This window comes from Falco cherrug, chromosome 3, assembly GCF_023634085.1.
Source record: "Falco cherrug isolate bFalChe1 chromosome 3, bFalChe1.pri, whole genome shotgun sequence".
NCBI lineage: Eukaryota > Metazoa > Chordata > Aves > Falconiformes > Falconidae > Falco > Falco cherrug.
The window spans coordinates 107053362-107068958 of NC_073699.1; the positions used below are offsets into that span (position 1 = coordinate 107053362).

The 15597-nt window shown below is 46.9% G+C and overlaps 1 protein-coding gene across 2 annotated transcripts in view; it reads left to right on the forward strand.

Moving 5' to 3' along the window:
* The window catches only part of MEGF6 (multiple EGF like domains 6), a 107308-nt gene that overhangs the window by 8480 nt on the left and 83231 nt on the right, over nucleotides 1–15597 (forward strand). The window contains exons 4-5 of one of the 2 annotated variants that reach the window (XM_055704785.1): nucleotides 2355–2477; nucleotides 11173–11277. In XM_055704785.1, coding sequence (XP_055560760.1) covers nucleotides 2355–2477; nucleotides 11173–11277 — 228 coding nt within the window. The remainder of the gene's footprint in view (nucleotides 1–2354; nucleotides 2478–11172; nucleotides 11278–15597) is intronic. The other variant, XM_055704786.1, reaches the window with a different exon arrangement.

The window sequence follows — 15597 nt, forward strand, 5'->3', positions numbered from 1 at the left end:
TTGCCAACTGCTACTAAACGTTTAAAATCAAGCCCGAACCGGTGTTTCAGATGGTGCCAGTGGCAGCTGGAAAGCTGTTATCCAAGCTCTGAGTGGACTTTTCATTATCAAAAGCAGTAATTGCTGTCTCTGTGATTGAACATGCTGGTGATGGCTTATTTGCCGGCTAGTTGGTCTTACTCAGCATTTGCGAGAGCTGCTTCCTTGGAAGAGGCAGCCTTTGACTAATTGCACAAAGGCTGAGAAACCGGGCGGCGGTGCCGTGCTGCAGAAGGCGGTGGGGTTTGGCCAGCAGCGTGTGGTCACTTTCTGAGTGTGCTCCCTGGCCATTCCCTGCTCCTTGCCCTGTCCGGTGGGTGGGAGCGGGATCAGCTTACTTGTGAAGGGATGTGACTCCTCAACTCCTTTGGAAAGGGGCATCTATCAGGTACTCAATGTGTTATTTTTAAGACTTACTGAGCTTGAGATCCCCCTGCCAGAGGTTAGAGATCTCTGCAGTCCTCCCCTTCGCCTGCTCCCTCCTCTAGCCAGAGAGTGAGAGTTTGTCTTCGGGACTGGTAGGATCCAGCAAGGGATGCTGCAGCATTGGCCTCAGAGGAGAAGGCAAACTGCCAGCATGGGTGAAGTGGTTGCACCTCTAAGGTTTGAAGTGGAGACCCAAACCCTGAGATTTTTTTGGATTCTGTGTCTAGCTTTCCTGCTCTTTTCTGTTTGGTCTAGTGTAATTCTCTGCAAAACAGGTGTGGAAGTATCTGCTTCCCAGCTGTGCAGGGAAGCTGGAATATGTATTCAGATTTGCACAAGTCAGGCTAGGGATGTGCAAATATTAGTATATAAAATGATTTTACGCTACTGCTGCAGAAGACAGAGGCAGCTTTATCCTCATGGGCCCCATATTCCCGCCTCCCTCTCCAGGCTGCCCTGCTTGCCATGGGAGGCTGATGCTGCGTAGCTCCCTGCTCCTTCCTCTATCCTACGGCCGCATCCAGCTGGGGAAATATTTAACTTTAAACTTTGCTTTTGAGATGTTGAGAGCAAAGTAAAATCTTCTCTTGAATCAAACAAAGGTTTATCTGAGCACGTGTCGAAATAAATGTCACCATCAAGGCAGAATCACACACACTCCCTGTGATATATTATTAATTCTCTGCCTAGTTGCATAATGGAGCTCTGATCTTTTCGGGATCAGGCTTTGGAGTTGCACTCCTACCCTCGCCATAGAAAAGCAGCTTTCTTTTTAAGTAATAGGCAGGCGAACCAACAAAGCATTTGGGATCCAACCTACCTTGTCATCAAGGGAATGAAAGCTGGCTGTGTCCAACTCCATTGTAAAGGCAATTTTGATTGTAATTGACCTACAATATAGGAAAATGTCTCCCACAGCTAGTCATCTTTTGTTCTGTAAAGAGGCTGCGTATACCTTCCGTGTGCTTTGATGCTTGAAGCAAAGGTTAAAAAGAAAAAAAGAAAAAAAAAAGGTGTGTCTAGCAAGCAATCTTTATTCTTCCTATTCAAAAGCCTGCAACACAGGAGAGCAGCCCCACTGTGCAAGAGGAAACTCCATCAGTGCCTAATAACCTGCTGTCAGCAAGCAGATAATAACCTCAGATGAACTCAGAAAAAGTGTGTTCTGTAATGATTTTTCCGGCCAAGGAAGTGAGTAATTCCATCCAGGAAGGAAGCAGAGAGTAGGAAATAAAGCTGCTCAGGGCATGCTCTTAACTCATCATCCTCATCATTAGGACCAGCACTCAGAGGCTGGGCAATGATCTTCACCCAGCTGCTCACTGCAGTCGGTCTGGAATGAAAACAGAGAGGGAGGTCCAGCTCTTTCGGGCACTCTTGCTATTGATGTCAAACTTACTGCTGATGTGACAGGCAAGCCATTGCTGTTTATTTTCTTGTCTCTCGGATGTCAGTGGTTCCTGTTGCTCTCTTTTAAGTGGGTCTTGTTTATGTGTTTTCTGTGCATTATTCCCAAGAGTAGGAAAGCTAGTAGATGTTTTGCAGGCAAAGTGTAAGCTGAAGAACAGGTTGCAAAGTCCTTTTCCCCCTCCTTGTTTCCATCCACTGAACTTTATATTCCAAAGTGACAATGTGGATGACACTATCATTTAAATGGTATTTTAGCAGGAAGGACACGAACGTGCAAATTGAGGCCAGCAATGTGCCCTGTGCCGTGGTGTAGCGCTGGTTAACTGCAAATCTACTCCCACGTCTGCTCTGGCAACTGCTGAACTGTCCCAGCAGTTGTCAGCCAACTCTCTGCATTTGGCTAACCCCAAGTACTCAAAGTATCTTAAATAATATTCCTGTGATAGGCAGCTTGTGTGTTTTTCTCTCCTTTTTAACAGCTCCTAGGGACAGCCAGCCCTGGCGCTCTCTGCAAAAGCAGAATGACACCAACTCAAAACATTCAGCAGAAATTGCTGCCAAGCTGTCGGTGGGATTTTGGGATGGATCACGACCTTTGGCTGGTGAGCAACTCAGACAAGCTATATGTGCTGCTTCAGGGAGGATCATGGCTGGCTTAAAACCACCTCACTAGAAATTTTGGCATGGCAGGAGGGAGAAAGCAGAATGTAAGAGCATCATGGGTGTGCTGGTGTTTATGGCAGAGAGGGTTCTGTTTCCAGAGTTAGAGGTTGCCCTGATCATACCTGGCATAAGCTCACAAGGAAGCGTGTGTTGGGATTTCCAAGTGCCTTGCTGGAGCTTACGTTTTAACATCTTTATTTCAATGCTTGATTTCTTGTAAGTCTTTTAAATACTCTTGTGATGCTGAAAATATAAATGTTCCGTCTTCAGTGTTGCACATTCACCAGGAGACGTGTGTTTCTGATGCGTGGGGCTTTGTCTCCATTCAGGGATTCAGACCTGGCTGAATACTGTTAACTTTAAAACTGGGATGGGGCTGTAACCTTAAGCTGCTGGGACTGAAAAAACAGGTATTAATATATCTCATCTGAATACCCTGAGAGCAGCAGAAGACCAGTCATCTGGTTAGGTGGCTAAAGTGTGGCAACGGGACTCTTGCTCCCTGTTTCCAGACCTCCCCTGCCGCTGGTGCTGGTCTAGCAGCAGCTGGCTGAGCATCCCGCTGGCTGGACCCAGGCAAACGGGAGAGCTCTGCCTGGCTCCTGCGGGATGGCCAGTGCCCTGAGCCGGGACCGTCTGTCCCAGTCTGCAGACTGTCCTGGGGAACGCTTCTGGTTTCTGTGTAACTAGATCCTCATCCTGAGGAGCTCCCAGCTTTTTGGTTTGCAGGGGTGTGATGACTTTTCCTGCTGGCGGCCTTGACCTTAGTACAAGAGTGGACCAGAAGCGGGTGTAGGAAGGCCTGGCAGGGGAAATGAGTCAGGAAATATTAGCGAAGTGCTGAGGCAGGGAACCACAGCCAGGGCATTATGTATGTTCGAGGGTTTTCTATTTTGTATATAGCAATCGTGAGCCAGCCTGTGTTCGCTGGCATAGCTCTGCTGAACGCAATGAAGCTATGCCAAAATATGTCAACAGGATTTGTGGCCCTTCCTATCTGTCTTCAGAGATCATTGATCATGTTCCAGGAGTACAAAGGTGGGGAAGGCCACGGCTGTTGACAGTTTAATTAGAGCTGTTGGACACTGTGTGGTGGAATCAGTCCAATAAGGACATCTTATCTTGCTTTCTCTTGGAGGCTGGCATCTCCTCACTGCAGGGTGCTCTTTGCTCCAAATGCGGGACTGTTCATTGCTTTTCCTTCAAAAATGAAAAAAGCCCAACCCATGTGATGTTATATTAGGGGAAATTTTCACCACTGTAGACTTGTGTGTAGCTGGCTGAAGCCTGCTGCTTTCTTACTTGAACAGCAATGTTAAATAGCACCGTGAAATGGGTGGTCCCAGCACCGTGGTGAAATTGTTCGGGTTTTCAGAGCCCACACTGGTGCCTGGAAGAAGAGGGCTTGTCCCACTGCAGCCACCGTGACGAGCATACTCATTGTTTGCCTAGATTGATGGCTGTCTGTAGCAAAAAAAGGGTGTACTCCTTTTCCTCACGTGCAGGTTGGTGTCTCTAAGCACATAGAGGTGAGAGGATTGTTAGTAAGGGGCTATGAGGACAGCACTTGGTGACTCAGAGTGCGTGGGCTCTGCTGGGAGCTAGTAGCTTGGAAAGAGATGGAAAATTTCATAGAAACACCCTGTAAAACAGTGCTAAAGCAAGTGGTCTGAAGAGTAATGGCTCCACAGAGATCTCACGGGTCTCAAAGAATATTTGGTTTCTTTGTTCCACTCCTACTGTGCCATTTGAAATCGTGACAGCTGTGCTTGCTCGTAGCACCTCATGGAGCTGTCAGACCTCACCTTGTAAAGGCAGAGTGCCCGGTTCCCTCGGAGTGTGCCTGCGTTTTGTCCCATCTCTTCTGCTGGCAGCAGAAGTGTGAGATCTTACTGCGTTTCCATTGCCCTCAGTCTTGGAGCATTCATCCACCCAGTCCCATTTGGGAAGGGAAAAGGTCAGAAGTCAAGACACCCTTTGCATTTTTAGCATGGCTTCAGGTTCTTTCCCTGCCCGATTACTGATAGATGGACTTTCAGACTAAGCTTCTCAGTTTCAAGTGGCCTCTGAGATGCTACTTAAATTCCACATGGGTTCAATAACACAGTTAAAGCCCTTGCTGATTAGGATGAGGGGCCTGCATGTCTGGTAATCCCCATGATCTCTACTTTCAGCTCAAGATGTTGAAAAGCTGGGTCCCTCCAAGTCTTTAGCTCTTGATGTGCATGAGGAGTTGGAGCTCAGCCGCAGACACCACGTCTGTGCTCTTGGGCCAGCCCCTGCCACGTTCAGAAGTGACACGATGAGGCAGAAAGGCACTGAGGAGAGCAATAAATATGGAGGAGGCTAAAGAGAAGGCCATTGCTAGAAGATTTAGTACCGGTGACCTTGTCACGATTGCAGCGTTTGCCTGTGAGCTGTGCAGGAGATGCCCGTGCCAGCTCTGCCGGGGCTGCACACTCCTGCAGAAAACACGGCTCTTTGCTCAGGCTGGACGGGCAGCGAGGCCAAGTCGTAACTGGGACTGCAGCTGGGGAGAGAGCCCGGCTCCGCTGCCAAGTGGGATGGAAACACCCGAGTCGGTTTTCAGTGAGCTAGCTGAAGGAAATGGAACAGCCTAGGTGAGCACAGCTTGGCCGAGAAGCTTGAGCCAGCTCTGGCCATTGTGCAGCTGCGTGTCCGGAGAGCTGCTGCTGCCTGGCAGCCTGCACCAGGCGCAGTGTGCTGTTCACCTGCCTCTGCGGAGATAGGGGAGGAGCTCAGCGTGAGGTGCTGGTCTGAAGCTTCCGTCGCCATCCCGAGTTATCTTTAACTGGAGTTTTTATCCAGCCCTCATTAGGATCGTGCTTTGTTCTGGTTTTTAGCTCAGGTAGAGGTAGAGCCTGGCTCTAGTTAGAGAATTAATGCTCGCTTAGTGTGAAGGAGGGGCAAGGAAGTATCGGAGTGTGAGACACGATGAAAGCCCCTTCGAACATCCTAAGGGCTAAGTAGAAAACCACTGAATTTTAATTGCCTCATTAAAAGAGAAACTTCTATAAAAGGCTCCAGAGCGAGTTACCCCGCACTGAACCACATTTCTTCCTGCCAGCTCTGCTTAGCTTTAGCATATCATTGGCCAGGAAGGGGAAGAGCGCTCAGCAGGGCCCGCTGCAGTAGCCGTGCTCGGCTGCCGCGCTCGCTCCGCCGGCACTGCCGAGCCCAGCTCGCACATAACCCCGGGAGCTCGGCCACGCAGGCGAGCATGCACAGGCACGCAGGAGCCGGCTGAGCCGGCCTCGGCGGGAGCAGCTCCATTATTTGTGATACAGGTTGGAAGGCTCTGCAGGAAATGTGTTCGGCTAACAATTTAATTTCCCTGTTAGGCTGGCTTTCCTTTGTACATCACCTCTTGGCTCCTGGAGGCTCATTGTTTTGTCAGCTGAAAGGCTTTGACTGAACTTCTGAACCTTTCGCCTGGGATCAAGCCTAGTATTGGTTAAACTTCTAACGTACGCTCCCCTGGGAGACCGTCTTTGGCCGCGCAGGGAATGGCCGTGTTGTACTGCAGTGAGCCCATACGTCTCACAGGAGGATTGCTCTCCTCCATCACTCCTCCTTTTAAACCAGTCTCTTGTCTCTGACTTCCCCAGAATTCTGCCTTGCTAAATCCTCACAAAGGACGTTGTCTGACCTTTCAAGCAGAAGGCAGCAATGCTTTCTGTAATTTATCCTTTCTTTCCTGTTTCCTAGCAAAGCATTGCTGCCCATTTCCCAAATTTCATTGCATTAAATTATGTCGCTCTGAATTAGGAGCTAGTTTGCAGAAGGCTTGGAAAAGACCCACAGGCCCCTCAGCCCCACTGGGCTGGGAAGTAGCTTATTATCATTTCCACTCTGTATGTGCCGGCTTGAATCACAGAGCAGGGAATTGTCCAGCTCATTCAGAAAATCTGGGGCACAGCCAAGAATAACACCCGTATCTTCTAATCCCTGATTTGTGTTGCTGCAATTGCTTCTAATATTTTCCATTGTTGTGCTTTGGGTCTCACTGAACTGCCTTCGAAGGCTGGCAAACAGGGCATCGTGGAGCCAGGCTGAGCTTTGCTGGGACCCTGCCCAAAGTCTGGGTTTTGGGTGATTAAGGCGAAGGATTCAGGAAAAAACCAAACTGCCTTACCGTGCAGCCATGCAGTCAAATCGATCTAGTGGTGCTGAGGCCTGAAGGAAAGGGACAAAACAGAAGACGGCACTTCTTGCAAGACTAGGACTGGCGAAAACTTAAGGCTGCAGCCCTAGGAGAATCTTGGTGCACACCTGGAGATGGGAAGTTGCTCACTGCCCAGAGCTGCTTCTGCCTCACCCTGGGGGAGGACGCACACGGGGAAGTGTTTGCAGTCACAGGCATCGCACGGCATGGCTCAGCTGGGCAGGGTGCTTGTGGAAGAGTTTCCCTACTTCCAGTGTTCTGCACCAGCAGGCCAGCACAGGACTGGTAAAGGATCACCATGGTCCCCGAGGATACATGGCTATGCAAAGTGATTAAAACATTAGATGAGAAGATAACTGGCTTTCCGAAACAACATTTCGTCACCATTTCATTAGTTTGGGTAGATGAGTATTTGGACTTCAATGCTACCTTTGTATTACTGAGTAATTTTTTTTTTGGAAGGGAGACTTGAAAAATCATCAGGTCTTTAAAAGAGCCGACACCGAGGCTCAGATATTTCAGACCTGGTACATCCAAGGTGCAAAGTTTGGGGAGTTGGGATGTCAGTGAGAGTGAGACTCGAAGGAGCTGAAGCTATCGCTCAGCTGGTGAGCTGCGAGGCAGCTCCTGCATCCCCCAGCCATGCCTAACCCTGGGGTGCTCTGACAGCTCTGTTGTGGAAGAGGTGATAGAGCAAACATCCTGAAGGTAGGTATGTAGTTTCTCTAGCCAGAGTGTGTGTTGTGACAGCAAATGTGCAAACTTGTGGAATGTCATGTTCACCTAAACCTTCACAAAAACTTCTTAATCACCGCAGACTAGGCAGAAAGTGTCGCGCAAAACAGTATCGAATTTTAGCATAGAGGAGAAATTAGGAAGTCAGTTGTGTTTCTGTAGGAAAAACCAGGGCGTATATTTGATATACAGAGGATTCAAGGGTAGGAGGGGAATAGTGGGAAACTTGGTAACATGGTTATTAGAATTCCATGTCCAGCGGATTGTAACTGACTGCATTGTGGTAAGAGTTATGTAGATACCTGACAATGTAGGGCACAGGGGTGGGCCACCTCCAGGGTCTGAGCCAGTGATTTGACTTGCACTGAGTCCCGAAACAAAGTGCTGCCTTGTCTTTCTCCAAAATATCGTCAGGAGGCAGAGATTGTCAGGGCAGTTTTGTGCGTGCTGGTGAAACCATTCAGCATTTAGGAGGTTTGAGGACATGAATCTGCGCTGCACTGACTACATTGCCTTCATTACTCAGCAGAGAGGAGGCTGGAGGTGAGGGTGGGGAGAGGAAAAGGACCTGCTTTACTGCCCAGGTTATCCTCTTTGGTTATAGGGGACGCTAGTACCACCAAAACATGATTCCCATTTGTGCAGCTGCAAGCAGACCTATAGGGGGGAGGGAAGGATTTTTTCAGGTGTGCAAGCTGGCACCTGCAAGATTTGGGTTTCTTTCATGCAGGCCGTACATGCTTTTTCCTATCTCTGATTTGGTGTGTATGTCTTAAAGTTTTGAGTTACCTTTCAGAATGGATTGGTAATGTTGCAGATTTATCTTCTGGTGCACACAAAATGTCCTGCCAGCGTGACCCAGAAAGGCAAACGCTTCCCTGCACTGTTTCCATCTGTGTTTCCTTTTAATTCCGAGTGCACAATTGGTGTTTTGGGGTAGGAGTATTTTGTGCCAAGTATTTTGCAGCCATTTTTGAAGCCTGCACGAGGTGCCTTTCTTCCCCAGTTATAATAACACAAAATGAAATGTGTAATCACAGACCTGCTTTTTCTGTTACTAATTAGTTACAGCTTTAGCTGGAATAGAAAGAGAAGCTGGGGGGCTCCCAACTTGCGAATCGGAGCGGGAAGTTACAGACAGCATGCGTGTGGAAGCCTCAGTCCCGTAAGCACGGTTATAATTGTTTCCACGTGGTCCCATATCATACGTCGGTTTGCAATTTAATCACAGGTTTTGTATGTTCAATTGGTAACTGCAAAGGTGCCATTTCAGTGCTGGCCTCGAGCATGGTCCAGAGCCTTCTGGTTGGGGACTTCTCCACCAGCACATGCCCAGAACCACATGCTGCTCTCTGCACTGGCCAGTGCCACCAGTGTCTCTTGGGGTCCTCACTCAACGTGCTTGAGCAGCTGACAGTGGTTCCCCAGGCTGTACCTGCCGGAGATGTACTTAATTCTCCACCTTTGTCCTTAAGGTAGTCAGGACATGCGGAACTGGCAGCCTTGCAGCTCAAGAGAAGAAAAAAATGGCATTTCCAGGAGTGTGTGTTTATTTATTTATTCATTCATTCCAGCCTGTCTGCACTCATGAGCCCAGGTAATGTTAACGCAGGAGATGTTGCTGTGTTGTTTTCCCACATGATGTGAATTTACCGTCAGGAGCTGCAGACATGTCATGAGAGTGGCCAGCAGCATGCAGGACTCTGCAGTCGGTCTGAAATGTCTCAGGCTTTTTCTTTACAAAGTGAAATCCTTGAAAATGGTCTTTAGCCTGACCCACACAATCTGGTTTTTTAAAAGCAAGTGTGACTGCTGAAGTTTCTAGGAGAGGCCAGTTCTGATATCGTTCTGGAAGGTGCTTTTCTTGAGCATGAAGAATCGCTGTGTGTACATGTGCTGCATCAGCAAAGCCAACTGCTCTTAGCTGGGGTAAATTGTGACTGTGGGTCTGGAGTGGGGTCACTAATGGCTTGTGATCACCTTACACAAACCATCAGCTCCGCTACACCCATGAGTGCCTTGAGATTGGAACAACCCCTGGCTCTCCTAGCAGGAGAAAACATTGCTCTCGTTTTCGCTCCTATTGTTTCCACTAAAGCCAAAGACAAAGATCCGCTTCACTTCAGCAGAGGAGCTTTCCTAAGGATGCAATATACATTTGCAGGTTGATGGTTCACTTATTCTGTTGGCAAGCTGCTTCAGCCGGCGACCGCGCAGGGCAGCAGCGTGTTTCAGCCGGCACACGATCCACAGTAAATCGCAGTGTAAGCTGCACTTGGCTCTGTCAGCGCTTGCTCGCCTCTGCTCTGTGCTCTTTCTAGTAAATCTGCATTTCTGAGCCAACAGGTTTTGGATTGCCAGGTCTGTCTTTTGTAATTTCAGCTACTTGAAATAAAGACGTTCTCTGGATCCATCGGCTGGATCAATAGGACGTGAGGGCCCCTCACACAGGCGACCGTGACACACTTGGCAGTTGCAGTGCATTCCTTCCCGGGATGCATATCGGTCCCCGTTGCTGCTGTTGGCCCAGGGCTGTCCACAATCCAGCCTGGGCTGAGCAGGGATCTCAGGGTAGGCCAGTGGGAACTGCTGGACCAGCTACTACTGTGATAGCTCTTGTACCGTGTTGACAGGTTAAGCTCTTTTTGCTCTCTGTTATCATCTGGTTTGCCACTGCTTTTGTGAAATGTGTTCCTACCCAGTCCCATTGTTCTTGGATTTTGTTACAGTTTGTTCAATGAAAGTGAAAAGGGAAAGAAAAAGAGGAGGTACAGGAAAAAGAAAGAAAAGAGAAATTGGCTGGCAACATAGCTATGTCCAGATCAGTGAATAGAGAGAACATTTCATTGTCTGAATCTTTAAATGGACTTAAAAAGGAAGATAAGCACTTGTTCTGCATCCTTACACTTTGACAAAGCATGGCACACGTGACAGCATCACTTGTTAACAACATTTCTCCTTCTGAGATGTGCATTTTCTAGTGGGAAGTATAAAATACTGGCAGCATTTCACGGGTTATGAGAAATACACATTTCACTGGAAAAACATATCCTTGTTTGTGGTTTTATTTAGATGATTTGAAAAGGTGGATTTCAGAAGCCTAATTGAGCATTCTTTGTCTCTGTGTACATTTTACACTTCACTTGGTGAGAACAGAGAAATGTGGCTGCTCAGGCTTACTTACAGTTTAGCTCTATTTCATCCTCTCGCCCATTCAGAAGGTGACGCCACATTTGGGTAGCCAGCTCTCCAGGGAAGCTCAGAGGAGAGGTGGAAAGCAGCTTCTAATGCTTTCTTCCTGAAAGATGCCTCCGATTTCAAAATAACTAACTCATCTTTGTTGCCACAAGGTCTGATACGATTCTGCACAAGTTATTTTCTGACTATTTTACCCACTTGTGGGCTGGAAAAGCAACAACCCTGCAGCTCTACTGATGTTTTCTTGTGTATTTTCATTTAGCTGCACCTTAAGAAAAGCCCTTAGACATTGCCCTAAGGTATTTTACTTCCTATCCTACTTTTTGAGAGACACTGTAGTTTAATATATTGTCAACCAAAAAAAAGTCACCTTTCAAAAACTTTTCCACAGTATTTTTATAACTATTCAAGTTTGCTACGGGGCTATGGGTACTTAATCAGTGAACAGTTACTTATTAGTGCATGTACCCTTCTGACTGTGACCTCGGGAATTATTCTCTCCCTCCTCCTTCCAGCTGTCTGCAGTTATGGGGTTTGTTTCAATGGTGGAAATTGCGTGGAGGGATCTTCCCAGCTCTGTCATTGCTCCTCTGGTTTCCAAGGACCTCGCTGTCAGTACGGTAAGGAGCCTTTTCAAATTCTTCCTTTAATTTTGAGTCAGAAGTGGAGAGGATAAAGAGCAAGGGATGCCCCAATATATTTTTTTTATCCTCACCATTGTTTTATCTGCAAAAGTTCAATAATCTGCTCTCTACTTTTTTTGGCCACTGTTTGTAATGTTTGGGGAACTTGGATGTTTGGAAAGGAAATGCTTATCACAACTTGCTGTGAAACATAGCTCTGTACTGTACAATAGCCTTTATTCCTGGCTGCCATCAGCAGAGGGATTTGCTGGAATCTGAGAAGGAAGGCGATTAAAGTTGGGTCAAACAAAGAAACCCTGGGGTCATGGCCTGTGGAGTGCAGCTCAGCCTGGGGGAGCATGGCAATGGGCTGCCACATCAGAAAGCAAAATAGTTCTCTGACTAGCTGGATCAGTTATATCTTTGGCTGGGCTTTATTTTGGGGCTGCTAAGCTTTATTTAATTAACCTTTGTGCAATATACAAATTCTCTCTTGAAGGTTATTGAGTTTCCTATGTTTGGTAATTCACAGATGTTCTGATTTGGTAACATGATAGTCTATAGCAAACAAATGCTAAAAGCTGGAATGGTTCTGCATGCTGCATATACGGTAAGGGAAAGTGTGCCTCGTGCTGCTGTGGGGAGAAACGGCCGTCCCTTTCTTCCCTCTAACTGCAAAGTCTGTGAGGTACAGGGCGGTAACAATTACTCAAACGATTTTTAGCTTATATGGATTTATAATAGCAAATTAAATAATAATAAGACTACTTTTTTTTTTAATCATCCATCAATGTATGTCTCTTCCTTCAGAGATATGTGGTTCCGTGCTCTCTCACAAACAGGAGGTGGATGGAGGTGAGGGGAGCTGCTGTTGGAATAGTCCTCAGCAGGAGCCGGTCTTTTCCCACCGAGAAGGGCTGGGAGAGGAGCATGTTCTGCAAAGCCTGAAGCCCCTCAACCCCAGAGTAACTGGAGCAGAAGGTGGAAAGGTGACCGTGCAAGTTAATCAGTCCAGGGACAGTGTGAGGTCTCGCTGCCACTGAACCAGCCTGCTCTTGTGCACTTTTCATGGTGCATCTGTTTTAAGGAACCTTAATTGTTGTTACAAGTGCCAATTTAGAAGTGCTTAAAAGGCCCTTACACATTTAGATAGTACCTTTAAAGAAAGAAGATTTTCTGTCAGATACAAACTGATTGTAGCTGATTTGCAGATTGGCAAATCTGATTAGATTGGCCAAACCTCCTTGATGCAGTTGACTTCAGGCGCTATTCCTTCCTTCCTCTTTCTTTAATATGTATTGTTACCTGGAACTAGAGGTGTGTGTATTACAGTCGGAGGCTTTCTGGAACTTGACTGGGACAGTGGGGGTGTGTGTGATGGTTAGGAGTCCCCTGCCCCCTTTTCCAGTGGTAGCACAAGTTCTCAATTAGGCAATGAAGCAATTTCCTTGGTAAGAAGAATCAAAAAGAAGTGCCCGGAACCACAGAGTAGAGATCATGAGCCTGGCTGCTGCTCTCTTGCTGCTAAACGGGAGCTACTTGTAGAAGTGCAGGCTCCGTGTGGCTACAGCCAGCCCCTGAGCCCAGCCGGTGGGATTTCAGCAGAGCCTGGGCATTGTCAAGCAGCGAGGTGGCACAGACACCTCTGACACGAGGCATAAACCACTCCTGGAGTCTGAGACAGTTCTGGCCATAGGTCTGCATCTCTGCTAGAGCCTCCTGTTACCAGCCAGCCTTCATCTCTGTTACAGCGAGGCGTGCCATTTCTCCCGGGCTGGTTGTCCTTCTCCCCACAGCATTTGCAAAGGCATCACCCAGAGTTAACACCGTGTGCTATAAATACAGGGTGCTCTGTCCCTGTGTGAGCGTGTTAAAAATGGGCTGGTGTCTGGGGACAGCGTGAATTTCTGCTTGTCTGGGGACAACATGAATTTCTACTTGTCATAAGCACGGTGATGCAAGCGGCTGGGGGACCGCTGTGCCTGCGGAGATGCAGCAGGGCGCGAGCTTCCCTGGGCTGAGCTTTTCGCTGCTGCACTGGGGTTTAGCACCACGGAGCCTCCCCACTGCTGTGCAGGAAACAGAGCAATGCCCAGGGACCCAAGCAGTCCAACTTTAATTGCTGCTCACGTGAAGCTCTATGGCTGTTTTAGTGCTAATGGTTTAAACTCTACATTTTAAGTAAGGTGAAGAGGATGCTGCTTAGTATAGAACCAGTTTTCAGGTTGTTTTGATTTTTTGCTTTACATTTCTAAAATAGTCACGCTGCAGACACAATACTACCGTGAGTCCAAAATATTTATCCGTCCAGTTACACTTTTCTAACTGCAGTCTAAACATGTTACTTAAAATACTGCTTCCCTCTCATCCTTTGACCCCCCAAAGGATTAAAGCATGGCTAATTCTCAGAGATGCGCATGATCCTGCGCCGCTGCTGAGGTTCATGTTTGCACATGTTACAGGGTTTTCTAGGAAATAAACAGTCCTGAAATTGTCCCTGAAATTTTTTTGTCATAGCTTCTTTTGTACAAATTAATAAAATAAACACCGGGCATTTTCCTGTCCAGAACCTGAGAGGTAAAAAGCATGTTCACATTTGGAAATGTTTAACAATTCCTGCAATTATAATTGGTTGCAGCTTTGAAAATAAAGCACATGTTTCTGAGACCCCCAAATATTTTTTTAAAAGGGAAATGACTAGCTTGTTTTGGAGGGGAAGAAAATACATCTGGAGTTGCACTGGTGTTACCTCCTTGGGCAAGGGACTCCAGGTTGGTGCTTTGCGTCTTAAAAGGTCAGCCTGGGGATGGCTGAGGATCGGATTTTATTTTACTGCCCTGCAAAACCTTTTTGCAGACAAAAAAAGGCAGCAAAGGAGGACAAAGTGGCTCGTGTCACCAGCGTGCTCGGTGTGGTGTGCTGTCTTTGCGTGCCACCCCAGGGCTGCTCAGGAGGGGAGAGAAAGACAGGGGGCAAATGCAGGATGCTGTGACCGCAGCTGTGGGTTGCAGCTTGCTTCCCCCCTCCGGATTAACAGGTCCTTGGTACAAGAAGCCTTTCCCCTTTTCTGGGGAAAAGGATGGTCTCATCAGTTAAGAGGTGGCTGTTAGTCAGAAAAATTGGACAATTATAGTCCGTGGTTAAAAATCAGATGTTAGTGACCCTCCAGTAGTTGCACTTTGGGAAATCATGTAAAGTATGACAACATTTGCACCTTTTGGAAGTGATAAATTGAGTTACAAAACAAAAATTTAAAAAATTCCAGGATTTTTCTGCCAGTGAACAAAGCACAAGTTATCTGTGTCATGGTTTTCACTTGTATTTCTAAGCAATTTGATTTTATTTTAATTCTTCTAAATTCTAAATGAATTGGCTGTTGAGCTGTTCCGCAGGATATTTTACCTTTATGGTGATGTTTTGGGATGTGCCTCTATTTGGAACCTAGAAGCAAGGAACCAAACTGTAAAACCAGATTAAAAATTATTATTATAATCATCAATAATAATAATAATAATAATAGGAAGGAAGAGCTTTTGAAACTTACTGGATTTCTGATCTTTATTTTGAACTTTTAGAATGTCTTTACTAAAAGCATGGGTTTAGTGTCAGCTCAGAGAAGCTCCTTACCTGTTTTGCTCAGCTCCAGTATGCCTGTCAAATTTAAATAAGTATCTGAAGTCGTGAATACCCATGGCCACATCCTTACCTTCTGTATCTTGGCAGAGCAGGGGGGATGGGCTGCATTACATCAAATGAGGGATGGCCAAGGATACGCAAATTATGGCTCTGCTACCTGAAGTTAAAGGAAGAAACCAACCCAAACTCGTTATTTTGGAGTGAGCTAATTACAAGCAACAGGGAAGAATGTGAAATAGAGTGGATAAATCATTCTTCATGCTGCTTACTGTCAGTTTATAAAGTGCTAATTGTTCTATTGCTTTCTGAAACAGCAAAGCCCGGCTGAACTGGGAGCATTCCTCTGCATTTGTAACCTCAAATTATTTTCATTCCCAAGTGATCTACGTTTTGCGCTCAGGGCAATAGCAACCCCTGACATCCCGTTCTGCTGGGACAATGCTCTGCTGTTTCCGAGGCCTGTTGTTTGTAAAGCTTGCAAAGGCACCCTTGTCCTGCTTCATCAGCAAATCCACCCAGATGGGACTCTCTGGTTGCTTAAAGGGCTGGACGGAAGGAGAAGGGGCTTTGAAAGCCCACACCCAAGCAGGACGTGCTGGCTGGCTCAGGATTTCCACTTTTTCCCTCGCCTCCTGGTAAAGCAGTAGAAAATACAATGTGATCAATACCAGTTCGTATCTG